Source organism: Globicephala melas, chromosome 4, assembly GCF_963455315.2.
Source record: "Globicephala melas chromosome 4, mGloMel1.2, whole genome shotgun sequence".
Classification (NCBI taxonomy): Eukaryota; Metazoa; Chordata; class Mammalia; order Artiodactyla; family Delphinidae; genus Globicephala; species Globicephala melas.
In genome coordinates, this window is record NC_083317.1 from 83729708 (window position 1) to 83743919 (window position 14212).

Here is a 14212-nt window from a genome sequence, read left to right on the forward strand (position 1 = left end):
AGTGTCACAATAGTAATAATTGGAACGTCGGTGTCTTAAATTAGCTTTTCCCTTAATTCTGGGTCTTTATGCTGTTTGGGAGGTGCAGATCACGTTGGCTTACCTCTTTGGCATATTTAATGGTGATAGAATATGGGAAGGGCAGGGGGAGGAGAGGAGAGAGAAAGGGCAGAGCTCGGGGAGATTCAGTGTGGCAAATGCCACCGTTATGGTGTTTACACATAAATCATTAGTAAACCTCTGCATAGCAGCCCATTCTTTGCCTCTAAAGTTTACAAATATCCTCCTCTGGGAGGGTTTTAAGTACAATTTTACCCATAGGAATAAGACTGTCACATTAAATACAGGAATATGATACTCGGATTATACTTTTCAATAGGCCCTGGGGGTAGGGGAGTAAAAGGGAGAGCATCCTATTTAAAAGGGCTGGGGTTTTCATGCTTTACAAAAGCTCAGGATGTTTCTTATATAGCCAGAATATAATGTCCATGATTTTATGAACTTCATTCTTCATTAGTACAATGTGCAGAAAGTGTAATGATTTTGCTTGTGTGTGTGTGTGTGTGTGTGTGTGTGTGTGTGTATCATATATTGTACTTAAACCAGCAAATATCCTTAGCTACAATTCTTTGGGAGCAGGGAAACAGGTTGATGTACCTACCTTCTCAGTAACTTCATGCTGGCTGGATCCGTAGCTCCTTATCTCTGTCCTGTTTCCCTTCTTCCCTTGGTAGATGGTTTACCTTTTGATTTCCAACAAGGCATTTGGTTTCCACAGAATGGGCCAGAGAGGACCAAGGATTCAGCCTTCTCAGACGACCTACAACAAGCTTTGGCCATGATGGAGGATTTGATCAAGTCCTGTGAGTTGGCTGTGGACCTGGCAGCAGTCACCGGATGTCCGGTATGTTCCATAGCAAGTGCTGGGACATTTCCACAAAAGGCAGGCACAGTATTACAAATGTAGCAGATACTGTGGCAAAGTTAGAGAACTGATCTGTGGGAAAGGAATTTGACTCTGGAGGAAAGCTACCTAAATCGGTCAGCAAACCTGTGCTACGAGATTCCAAGCAGCACCTCAGCATTTTTAGGAATCTTGGGTTGTGGTCCTTGGGATCCTGAATGTGGAAACTGACCCATACTCTGGAAAAAGCAAGAACTCAGGGACCAGAACATATTGGGCAGGGGAAAGTGCTGAGGGAGTAATTTATTTTCTCACTCGTGGCACCATTAAAATATTAAAAGATTTTCCCTCTTGAGTTATATTTTCTCTGTGAAAATTACTTTGAAAATGGGTCCTAAGTGAACACCCAACCCCATTTTACAACACAGATCCCAGAAGAGGCCTTGTATATCCCTTAATCCAAGTGCTTAAAGAAAAATACCCAAAGAGAGAGTGCTGGGGGGTTGAGCCATCTCAACTCTGGCATTAGAGTTAATCCCAAGTAGGCCAGACCCAGGCATTCCAGGCAAACTATCCTCTATAACTGTATGATCGCCCTGGGACTGGGACATAATTAATATTCAGCTGGTTTTCACTGTGAGCTACTCTAGATTTTGACTCAGGGGTATTTTCTGTCATTGTCATAACAAATTACCCCAAACTTGGTGCGTTCAAATAGTGCAAATTTATTGTCTTACAGTTCCACGGATCAGGAGTACAACATAGTCTCACTAGGCTAAAATCAAGGTGTCTGCCTTCCTTTCTGGAGGCTTTAGGAGAAAATCTCTTTCACTGCCTTTTCCAGTTTACAAAGGCCACCCACTCACTTCCTCTGCTCATGGCATCTTCCTCCCTCTTCAATGCCAGCAGCGGAGGTTGAGTTCTTCTCCCATCACATCACTCAGACCTTCCCTTCTTTCTCTTCCACCTTTAAGGACTCTTGTGATTACATTGGGCCCAACCAGTTAATCGATGATAATCTCCCCATCTCAAAGTCAGCTGGTGAACAACCTTAATTCATTTGTCACGTTACCTGACCTAGTCTCAGGCTCCAAGGATTAGGGCATGGACATCTTTGGGAGGCCATTCTTCTGCCTCCCGCACAGGAATCAAGCATTCAGAGAATTGTTGATACATGTCACACAGATACTTTCCTTCTCTTTTTTACCTTTTCATTTTTACCTGGACTTAACATACTGTTTATTGAGGTGTTAGTAGATGAAATGACCTTTCTTTTCTTTCCTTGTCAGAAATCAAACCACACAAATTAATTAGGGGCAAAAAACCCTGTGATTTTTGATTTCCCTCCCTCCTGGTTTTCCTCTGGCCAGCATCTCAGAAACAGCCCCACTGGGTTTGCTGAGATCTGGGCAGCGATGCTATTACTGTCCCCTGGGACTCCAGAATGCTCTCTGCTTACTACTGATGCAAGATTCAAGAGGGTATTCATGAACCATGGGGTGTGTGGCAGAGGGGATAGTTTTCTTGATGATAACTGTTTCCTTCTTTGGCTAAGAAAAGTCAAGAGAGCAATTTGTTTAATCATTTGGAATATCTTTCTGTTCTTCTTTTCATCTTTGAACACATGTCAGCTACCCCTATCAGATGTCCCTTTCTCTGAATCAAAAGAGTGTCCTGGAACCTGTACTCAGGGCAGGAAACTCCCAGCTATTATTCTGAGTGTAAGTAACATAGGAAGGGGAAGTTATGAGAAAAGAATATTAAAATGTGAGTAAATAGCAATCTACTCTGATTTCATTCCAAGCTGGTTTGCATGCAAATAAGATGAATGAGTTTATAGAATTTTAGAGATTTTTTAACACCAAGGCAAAGAACTTTTCTCCCCCATGTGTCCTCAGAATTGCACCTTTGAAATACAGTCCGTGGTTTCTTTTTCACTAAGACCTTAACTTGCTTTACATCTAGTACATTAGGTAATGTATCCTGACAGTTTTGTACAATCCTACTGAATTATGGAAGAGCAGGCATTGGACTTTTCAACTTTCTGATTCAGGAACAGGTCCATGGAAAGAAGAGTTGACTCACCCCAATCACGTGGTCATCAGCCAGGACCACTTCCTGGATCTCTTTACTTCCTATCCAGGGTGCCAACCTCTCAACACATTCTTCATCTGATTCTGTTTAGAGTTTACTAACAACTCAACTACTGTTAACTCAGATCTAATGATTCTGAGATTCTTTGCATCAGCTTTGTAGAACTTTATCACAAGGTGTTTCCCATCACATGCTGTAGGTAGAGATGAATCCAGAACTTAACTTCTTAGTTTCTCTATTGACATCCAATATTAACCTGGTTTTGTGAAGAAAAGAAATTGAACTTGGTGGGATGAATTCATAATTAAAACAACTAGAAAAAATGCCCTTCTGATATGTACATTTTCTCCCTGTTGTGTATACTCAGTTAGTTCTTGGTTTAATTTAATCACAAAAGATTTAAGAAAAAATTTTTTAAGAAAATTTGTTTTGTGGAACACGGAGATGTAATTTATTTCCCTCTCTTTACAAAAAAAAAAAGTTCCCCCCCGGGGCTTCCCTGGTGGCTCAGTGGTTGAGAGTCTGCCTGCCGATGCAGGGGACTCGGGTTTGTGCCCTGGTCCGGGAGGACCCCACATGCCGCGGAGCGGCTGGGCCCGTGAGCCATGGCCGCTGAGCCTGCGCTTCCGGAGCTGTGCTCCACAACGGGAGAGGCCACAACAGTGAGGGGCCCGCGTACAGCAAAAAAAAAAAAAAGTTCCCCCCCTATTCAATTTAGTGCATAAAATATAGATGCATTTAGAGTTCTTTTAAAATCCTCACTTGCCAGGAACATGTTCCAAGGTTGAATAGTAAAGGTTGAATGAAATATTTTATTTTCTGAAACAAATTTATGTTATTCGATAAAGGAATTATTTTTATGGCAAATTTATTGTGGGCTAGGGCCAGGTATTTTATTTTCTATTTTAGTTCCCACTTTCCTTACCATCGTGTTGGCTGCAGAGATAAGGCTGAGTAAATAATCTTGATGACTCAGTGGAATTGCCTTGTACGTCATCCCACCTTCACAGCACCCATGTTAGAGGGTGATTGTGAGGCATAAATGAGGATTGAATCATAGGGCACCTAGCACCATGCCTGGCACCTGGTAGATGCTGAACAAAGGGCCCCAGTGCTGACTTATTTGTGTACTTAGGCTGGAAAGGAAGGAACCCCTTTGCTTCTGCCAGTTGTAATCACAGGCCCCTCGGTCCCACAGCTTCTACTTTTCATTTCTGGACCAGGCTTTGTGCTAATTCACTTACCCAGATGTTTCCTGCCTCTTTGTACAAGAAGTATATAGCTCTGTCCCTTTAGCTGTCATGGCCAGGAGGGAAAACCTGGGCACCCAAAAGCAGTCTCCTTCTGGAGGCTAGTTTTCCTACGGTCACTCTCTCAGCCAGATTCTTCATTTGGTCGATGTAGTCACATTTGAAATTCTTACCTCAGAGCTCTTACCTACAAAATATCCACACATGAAAATGGTAGCATTTACTAGATTATTTTGCCATCGTTCCCCATATCAGGGAGACCATCTGACATTTCATTTGCTGATTTGTTTGGGGCAGCCCCTATGTTGTATCTATGAGCTCACACCCATCAGATTCATCAACACACCAAAGTGATGGCCACACTAGTACGTCACTAGTGGAAAAACTGGTTGAGGCTACATTCATTTCCTAGAGCTGTGATAACAAAGCATCACAAATTAGGTGGCTACAAAACACAAAAATGTATTCTCTCACAGTTCTGGAGGCAAGAAGTCCAAAATCAAGGTTGTCGGCAGGCCCGTTCCTCTAAGGCTCTAGAGAAGAATCCTTCCTTGCTTGTTTCCTGGCTTCCTTGGCTTATAGCTGCATCACTACCATTTCTGCCTATCGTCCTAACTGTCTTCTCTATGTGTGTGTCTTTGTTTTCTTATAAGGACACCAGTCATTGGATTAGGGCCCACCCTTATCCAGTATGACCTCATTTTAATTAATTACCTCTGCAAAGAGCCTATTTCCAAATAAGGTCACATTCTGAGATCCTGGGTGGACATGAGTTTTTTGGGAAATACTATTCAAGCCAGTTCAAGGTCATCACTGAATTAGCTTCCTCACAGTGCTGAGCATTTAGCTTTGTGTCCCCTCAGGCACTCACTAAATGCCAATAAATGATTCCATACTTTAGGGCACAAGTATCTGCAAGAGGTTGTACATGTAGTCTCTAGCCTTGGGACCAACTCCTGTCTGACTGGAAAGAAAGGATATATATGGTTGAAAAGGCGGCCAAGGGTCATCCTTGGTCCTGTTCAGAGTAATCCCCCTACCGTCTTCCCTTTGGAGGCAGAGTAGCCTCCACACAGGCATGTGTCCTGGATGACAGTAACGTAGGTACACCTGTCCTTCATCACTGCTATACAGGGCTTGTGCCCTCGGCCACCACAGGATGGGTCTCAAGCATTGAGATGTCTGATCCCATCACGAGCGTGGTCCTGAGAAAGTTTATGCAAGATGTCCTGGATGATAGGTAGCCCATCTCTTCCAACTCATCTCAGAAGACCCAGTGATTCCCTCTAGTGACCTTCAATGATGACAGGCTTACTGGAAAAGGCAACCATATAGCCTCAGGAAGAGTCAGAACAATGACAGGACAGGGCTCATGGGTGTGAGAACTAAACAATTCCAGGATCCACAGCAACTCTAGGACTTTGGCCTGGGAGGGAGCTGGGGTTCTCACCTGTGTGCTCTGCCTATATGTGCCAGGTATGTCCTCTCCCCTCACCGGCTGCTGACTGGTTCTTTCCCTCCATTGATGTCTTTTCCTCTTCCTCATAGTTTCTGATGACTTACCTTCTTTATTGCTCTGCTTCCTTATCATTTATTCCACCTCCAGCCCTCATAAAGCATCTCACAGCTACAACTCTTGCTGCTTACTGCTTCCTCCTTAGTTCTCCTCAGTTCAGACAGGGATCAGATTGGCCATCTGGCACATCTTTTTTACACCGGGCCTCTGTAGTCAGGGGCTGGCCCGTCTCTGGATTCACATCCTTTGGCCAATTGCTTACTAAGGTTCAAACAGCTGTGGCTGTGGGAGGGATGAGAAGTGCAGAGGCTGTAAAGGACAAAAACGTCGCTGCCTAGGGTGGCCTCTTCCGCCTCTACAGCCCACGGCCTTGGCAGACGCCTTAACTCACATCGCCCAGCCCTCTGCAGGTCATCAGAGTGTACACCTGGGCTTGTTCTCCCGCTCCCCCATCCTTCTGGCCTCTTTCAGAATTGCTTTTAAAAGCTGTACTATGAAATGATGCCTCCACATTCCCCAGATGTGTTATTAGAAACAGCTTTACCTAAAATCCATTCTGGGATGCGGTTGAAGGTGGGCTCAGTATTTGACACAGTGACCCTTTATGAAGACCCATGGGAGAAATTTCTCTCACGTCTTATTAACAAATTGCCATGCTTTCCCTTAACAACTGGTTTGGGTATATCTTCGGACATAATGAATCATATAACTCACCAGATTTCCCTCTGTACTGCCTGCCAGAAGGTCAAAGTCTAGTCTGCAGCAAGTTTACGTGCTTTATATTGTATGGGTTTTATGTACATCCCCTTCATCTTACTGTTGTAATCTCTATTTTTTTTCTTCAGCCTAATTTCCTTGGTTATTTTCTGTCTGCCTATAATGTATATATTTTTATAAGATGTATCTAATTTTTGAAATGGGGTGAAATATAAATACATTTTTAAATAGAAACTGATTACAATCATTCCTGTGGCAAATGTTAAACATCAACTTTTGCCAGCTGCCTTGACTAAACATATTTCCTGTACTCTATAGGTCTGAATTGTACAAATTGAATGGGTGTAAAGGAGAAAGCAATCACTGAGGGCTGGGGTGTTTCCATTTGAGTGGGTGCAGGAAGGATGTGGATAGAGTGAAAAACTCCTCACTGGTCCTCATGGACCCATCGCCCATCTGTCTTGGGGTGCAGTCAAGCTAAGCCTGTGCACGCAGCAGCGGAAGCATCGTGCTTTTAGGAGAGAAGGCCTTGTGACTGGAGCTCTTATTCCTCACTGAGGATTTTATTCACTACATTTAACACATGTAAATTTTACAAAGCAAAAAGAGAAAAATAGCTCTGAAAATATGACACAGGCACCATAGAAATGACTAGAGTTTATTGCCCTTGAAGTTTTTGTTTGACTTTCAGATATAAAGTCATTCATTTTTTTAAAGGTATTCACAGTTTGTTCAATATAAATAAGTTATAAAATGCACATATGTCTAGTAATAATTATCAGAAATTGTAGGGCTTTATCTCAGCTAGATATAACTCAGGGAAATGTCTCTGTCCTGGTCCTGTTCAAATAATTTTTCCTTTTGGTGTTTGATTCAGAGAAATAAAGTCTTGATTATCTACTTTAAGTGATATAATTTTTGAAAAATACCAGACAAAATACCACATTTCTAGTTCATCACACTCCACTACTTTTAGAGAGAGCTCAGAGAAGGCCAGGTCACTTCATTTGGACTTTGAACCAGACATATGATTGTGGAAGGAGACACAGTGTGTGCCTTAGAGCCAAAAAGATGAAATAAAAGATTTGTCATTTGGAATTGTCTTTGCACTGTTCACTCACTCTGAAAAATGCAGAGTTGAATGTCATTACCATTTCCATTACAGTGTTATGAAGATTAGGTCATACTAAGCTTTCTCCTTTCAGAACAAATCTCATGTTTTCAGGTTCTCATATACCTGAAGGAGAGGTTAGGATACAGATGGAATACATGGGTTACCACAGATCCATAATGCAGCAAAGATTCTGGCTGTCCCGAACATAATTAAAATATTAATTTCTTGGCCTTTTTAAGTAGTGTCTTGTATCAAAAACAAAGAAGAAGAAATGGAATTCTGCTAGCTAAAATTAATTGCAAGACAAAAATATTGGAGGACCAATATCTTCAGTTCAAAGTATTGCTAACATGCGTTGTGTTTATTACCTTATACAGCTGCACTATTTCCTTATATAACTGAATGATGCCATGCTCAGTGAAGCTCACAAAATTGTAGTTTTGATTAGTGACAGATTAGCCTGACTGGCACTTATAAGACTGTAAGCTTCAAATAAGCATGGTTTGTAATTTGAAAACAGACCCCTAAGAGTTCTTTCCTGTCAAGTAATTTAACAGCTTCTTTTTGTGTGTGTCTGTGTTTCCCAAAGGATGATATCAGAAAACTGGGCAAGCTGTTGATGCATGGCTCTTTCAACGTCTGGACAGTTCACAAGGAGCGTTATAAGATGAAGGATTTAATTCGATTTAAGCCCAGCCAGAGGCAAATCTATCTATTTGAACAGGGGATAGTGTTCTGTAAGATACGAATGGAGCCCAGTGACCAGGGCCTGTCTCCTCACTACAGCTTTAAGAAGTCTATGAAGGTAAAGGGGTCCTATTGCACTTGGGAGTCAGCACAACCCTATGGAGAGAAATGCTGTTATCCGTATTTTACAGATAAGGAAACTGAGGTGAGGTTAACTTGCCAAATGCCACACAACAGAGCGAGAATCCACACACAGGCCTGATTCCAGAGTCAGAGCTTGTAATCAGCCACTAGATAGGGCCAGCGCTGGCACAGAGGTGCCTTTGTGCTGGGTGGAGAAAAAGGACCCAATGGCAGCCTGTCTGGACAAACTAATTGAAAAGTACCCTCTTTCCTCCAGGCAGAGGATTGAACGCCTTGGAGATTAGAGCATGGGCTGGATTTCATCTTCTCAACCATGCATCTTTGCCTGCAAGTGTAGGCAACATCCTGACCCTGGGGGTGTAGGAACCCATGTCCACACCAAACATTGCCTCTCACCCATATTAGAAATATTTCATAGCTAGCGATCACACGCACACACACACGTGCTCTTGTGATTAAAACTGGTAGTTTATTCATAGTACTTTTTGTTATTTTTGTTTCTTAATGGATACAAATTCAGTTACTACTATGTAGAGATTTGTGAAATACTCAGGTATTAAAGGAGAGATAATCTTTTTGCTTAAAGTTGAAGGCTACAGCTCTGCATATGGAAACATATAGTCTGTCTTGTCCTCTGAAACAGACAAGACAAATGACACTGTACCAGATTATGTTTTATGCTCCTTGGGGCTCTTAACAGAGGACAGCAAAACACTTGGAAGGAAGATGGAAGAAGAGAGCAATCAAGGGTAGCAAAGATTAGAGTGGCTGACAGGGATAATTTTTTTACATCAGAAAAGATGGTATAGAAAATTTTCTTCTTTCTTTACAATAGTTAATGACACTTTCAATTCGCCAACTTGGAAGGGGGAGCAACAGAAAGTTTGAAATTGCCAACCAAAATGGACTTGAGAAATACATCCTACAGGTAAAATTCATGCCTTCCCCATAGGTGTCCTTTCCCCTTTCCCTATTGTGTTCCCATCACTCAACCAGTGTTTTCTGTCACATTCTAAAGGTCACCCAGAGAATAAAAGTCCTGTCCAATTAATGCACCAGGTGATCTGATACTCATGGTATTTTCTTATTTGTAATTGCAGGCAGCTTCAAAAGAAACCAGAGATTGTTGGTTTTCAGAAATAAGTAAATTATTGCTGGAACAACAAAACAATATTAAAGGTAAGGTTACCCTTGCTGGCTTTAGTCTGGAGAGTTATACTGATTCCAACTTTGTAATGGATATGGAGATTGGGGATACTGTTAAAGAAAATGCTTTGCCTAGAAAATAACTGTGGGCACATTTTCATAGTACCTGGAAGCACCTGTGGATGCTTTAGATTGTGTGTGGGTTTTTGTGGTTGTGTGCATGTCCCTTTTACACATACTCCCACATACCCAATGGCCAGGATCCAATTTTCTCAATCAAAAGTCAACAATCTACAGCCCAGAGGAGGGTCCTCGCAAGAAGTCAACCATGCTGGCACCCTCCTCTCAGACTTCCAACCTCCAGAACTGTGAAAAATAAACTTCAGTCATTTTTAAGCCACCCAGTCTATGGTATTTTGTTATAGCAGCCTGAACCAAGACAGGCTTGATGAAAATCAGTTGGCCATAGATATAGAATTCTCTGCTGACAGTCTTTTCCTTTTAGCACTTTTGTCATCCCACTGTTTTGTGGCCTCCATAGTTTATGATAAGAATTAAGCTATTTATCTTATTAAAGATTCTTTGCATGTGACAAATTGCTTTTCTCTTGCTGCTTTCCAGATTCTCTTGTCTTTTTTTTTTTTTTTAATTAAAGGGTAATTGACCTACAAAACTATGTTTGTTCCAGGTGCTCAACACCTGGAATTCAGTATTTCTATACACAAAGTATTGCTATAATTTATGTCAAAAAGTATACTGCCTGGGACTTCCCTGGTGGTCCAGTCCACTCTGCACTTCCACTGCAGTGGGCACGGGTTCAATCCCTGGTCGGGAAACTGAGATCCCACATGCCACACGGCACAGGGGAAAAAAAAAAGTATACTGCCTATGTTTTCTTTCAGGAGTTTTATGGCTTCGGGTCGTACATTTAAGTCTTTAATTCATTTTGAGTTTATTTTTGTATATGGTATGAGAAAGTAGTCCAATTTGATGCCTTCGTATGTAGCTGTCCAGTTTTCCCAACAGCATTTATTGGAGACGCTGTTTTTTCCACATTGTATATTCTTTCTCGCCTCCTTTGTCATAGATTAACTGCCCACATGAGTGTGGGTTTATTTCTGGGCTCTCTATTCTATTCCATTGATCTATGTGTCTGTTTTTGTGCCACTACCATATTGTTTTGATTACCGTATCTTTATAGTATAGTTTGAAATCATGTCTCATGATACTCCCAGCTTTGTTCTTCTTTCTCAAGATTGTTTTGGCTATTCAGGATCTTTCGTTTCCCTACAAATTTGGAATTATTTCTTCTACTTCTGTGAAAAATGCCATTGGTATTTTGATAGGAATTGCATTGACTCTGTAGATTGTCTTGGGGAGCATGGTCATTTTAACAATATTGATTCTTCCAATCCATGAGCATGGTATAATTTTCCATTTGTTTGTGTTGTCCTCAATTTCTTTCATCAATGTCTTATAGTCTTCTCTCCTTGGTTAGATTTATTCCTAGATATTTTATACTTTATGATGCAATTGTAAATTAGATTTTTTTCTTGGTTTCTCTTTCTGATAGGTCATTGTTAGTGTATAGAAATGCAACAGATTTGTGTATATTACTTTCATATCCTGCAACTTTATGTAACTAGTTGCTTTCCCCTTGCTGCTTTTAAGATTCTCTCTTTATTGTTACTTTTTACCAACTTAATTACAACATGACTTAGTGTGGATCTCTTTGGGTTTATCTTGTTTGGGACTCTCTGTGCTTCCTGGACCTGATGTCTGTTTCCTTCCCCAGGCTAGGGAAGTTTTCAGCTATTATATCTTCAAATAAGTTATCTGCCTCTTTCTCCCTCTCTTCTCTTTCTGGAACCCCTATAGTGCAAATGTTAACATGCTTGATGCTGTCCCAGAGGTCTCTTAAAGTATCCTCATTTTTTACAATTCCTTTTCTTTTTTCTGGTCAGCTTGGGTGATTTCCAGTATTCTGTCTTCCAGTTTGCTGATCTGCTCCTCTGTATCATCTAATCTACTGTTGATTCCTTCTAGTGTATATTTTGTTTTAATTATTGTATTCTTCAGCTCTGTTTGGTTCTTTATATTTTCTAACTCTATAAAAATTTCTCTCTGTGTTCATCTATTTTTCTTTTGGGCTCATTGAGCATTTTATGATCATTACCTTGAGCTCTTTATTGGGTAGATAAGTAATAAGTATTCCTTAATATTTCTTCTGGGGTTTTATCTTGTTCCTTCATTTGGAACATATTCCTCTGTCACCTCATTTTGCCTAATTCTCTGTTTTTATTTTTATATATTCTAGGTAAGTCAGTTACGTTTCCCAATGTCAGAGAAGTGGCCTTATGTAGGAGATGTTCTTTGGGGCCCAACAGCCCGCTTCTCTTTGGTCACCAATGTGCTCTAGGGCTGCCTTCTATGTGGGCTGTGTGGACCCTTCTGTTGTGATGAGGCTGACTACTGTAAGCACACTTGTAAGCAGGGCTGGCCCCCACCCCAGTTGGCTGCAAGGCTCTGCCTCTTGGAGGAGGCTGCCTACCTGCTGGTAAGCAATGCTTGGTCCTGGCATAACTGGCTACACAGCTCAGGGGCTCCCAGGACTAGTGCCGGCCCACTGGTGAGTGCGTCTGGGTCCCGGGCCTTCTGGTGGGTGGGGCTAGATCTCTGAATGGCTGGAGGCTCATGGGGTCCTAGGGCATCAGGCCTGCTGCTGGGTAGGGCTGTGTCCCAGTACTAATCATCTAGAGGGAGGATTCCAAAGTGGCACTTGCCAGCACCAGTGTCACCATGGTAGAATGAGCTCCTAAAGATGGCTGCTGCCAGCATCTATATTCCCAGGGGGAGTCCCAGTTGCCTCCTATCTCTCTGGGAAGCTCTCCAAGATTATCAAGTGGGTCTGACCCAGGCTCCTTTCAAACTATTTCTTCTGCCCTGGGTCTTGGAGCATGTGAGATTTTGTGCATGCTCTTTAAAAGTAGAGCCTCTGTTTCCTAGAGCCCTCTAACTCTCCCGAAAGTAATCCGCACTGGCCTTCAAAGCCAGACACTCTGGGGGCTCATCTTCCCAGTGCAGGACCACTGAGCTGGGGTGCTCAACATGGGACTTGTACCTCTTGCTCCTTAAGGAAAACTTATGCAATTGTGATTATACTCCCGTTTGTGGGTTGCCTATACTGCTTTTGACTATACTGCTTCTCTGCCCCTCCTACCCATCTCATTGTGATTCCTTCTTTATATCTTTCGTGGTGGAAAATCTTTTCTGCTAGTCTTCAGGTGGTTCTCATCAATAGTTGCTCTGTAAATAGTTTTAATTTTGGTGTGGCCATGAAAGGAGGTGAGCTTACAGTCTTCCTACTCTGCCATCTGGGCTGTCTCTCCTTTCTTTGTCTTTTGACAATTTTGACAGTATAGGTTTGGATCTCTGAGTTTTTATTTCTTGGAGTTTGTAGATCATCTTGGATGTATAGATTAGCATTTTTCATCAAAGTCTGGAAGTCTTTGCCCATTCTTTCTTTAAGTATTCTTTCAGTTCCTTTTTTCTTTCCTCTGGCATTTCCATTATGCTTGATATACTTGGTATGTTGATATGCTTGTTGGTGTCCTGTAGGTCTTTAAGTCTCTGTTCATTTTTTTTTTCATTCTTTTTCTTTCTCTTCCTCAAATTGGATAGTTTCAATTGACCCATATCTGAGTTCTCTGATTCTTTCTTCTGCCTGCTCAAATCTGCTATTGAGCCACTCTAGTGAATTTTTCATTTCAGTTATTATACTTTTCAACCCCAAACATCTATTTGGCCCTTTTTAAATATAATTTCTCTCTATTTATATTCTCTATTTGATGAGATTTTGTTTTCATACTTTTCTTTAGTTCTTTATGTATGGTTTCCTTTCATTCTAAACTTTTTTTTAAAGCTGGTTTAAAGCCTTGGTCTAAGAAGTGTAATATCTTGGCTTCCTCGGGGACAGTTTCTATTGACTGCTTTTTTTTCTGTGTATGGGCTATACTTTCTTGTTTCTCTGCACATGTCATAATTTTTCTTTGAAAACTGGACATTTAAAATAACATAATGTGGCAACCCTGGAAATCAGATTCTCCTCCATCTCCAGTGTTTGCTATTGTTGCTATTTGTTGTCTTTGTTTGTTTACTTACTGACTTTTCTGAAACAATTCTATAAAATCTGTATTCGTGGTCATGTGTAGCCACTGAAGTCTCTGCTTGGTTCATGACTGGACAGAGATTTCCTTAAACACCTGAAACCAACAAGCATTCCAGTCTTTGCCAAGGGGTTCTGTGGATTTTTGTTTTTTATAAATTTATTTATTTATTTATATTTTATTTTTTGGCTGCATTGGGTCTCCATTGTTGCACACGGGCTTTCTCTAGTTGCGGCGAGTGGGGGCTACTCTTCGTTGCAGTGTGCAGGCTTCTCATTGTGGTGGCTTCTCTTGTTGCGGAGCACGGGCTCTCGGTGTGTGGGCTTCAGTAGTTGTGGCACACGGGCTCAGTAGTTGTGGCTCGTGGGCTCTAGAGCTCAGGTTCAGTAGTTGTGGCACACAGGCTTAGTTGCTCTGCAGCATGTGGGATCTTCCCAGACCAGGGCTCGAACCCGTGTCCCCTGCATTGGCAGA

The 14212-nt window shown here is 41.6% G+C and overlaps 1 protein-coding gene across 1 annotated transcript in view; it reads left to right on the forward strand.

The window, feature by feature from the left end:
* MCF2L2 (MCF.2 cell line derived transforming sequence-like 2) overlaps positions 1–14212 on the forward strand; it is a 219525-nt gene that overhangs the window by 183255 nt on the left and 22058 nt on the right. The window contains exons 21-24 of the mRNA XM_060298371.2: positions 779–904; positions 8185–8400; positions 9262–9354; positions 9527–9605. Coding sequence (XP_060154354.1) covers positions 779–904; positions 8185–8400; positions 9262–9354; positions 9527–9605 — 514 coding nt within the window. The remainder of the gene's footprint in view (positions 1–778; positions 905–8184; positions 8401–9261; positions 9355–9526; positions 9606–14212) is intronic.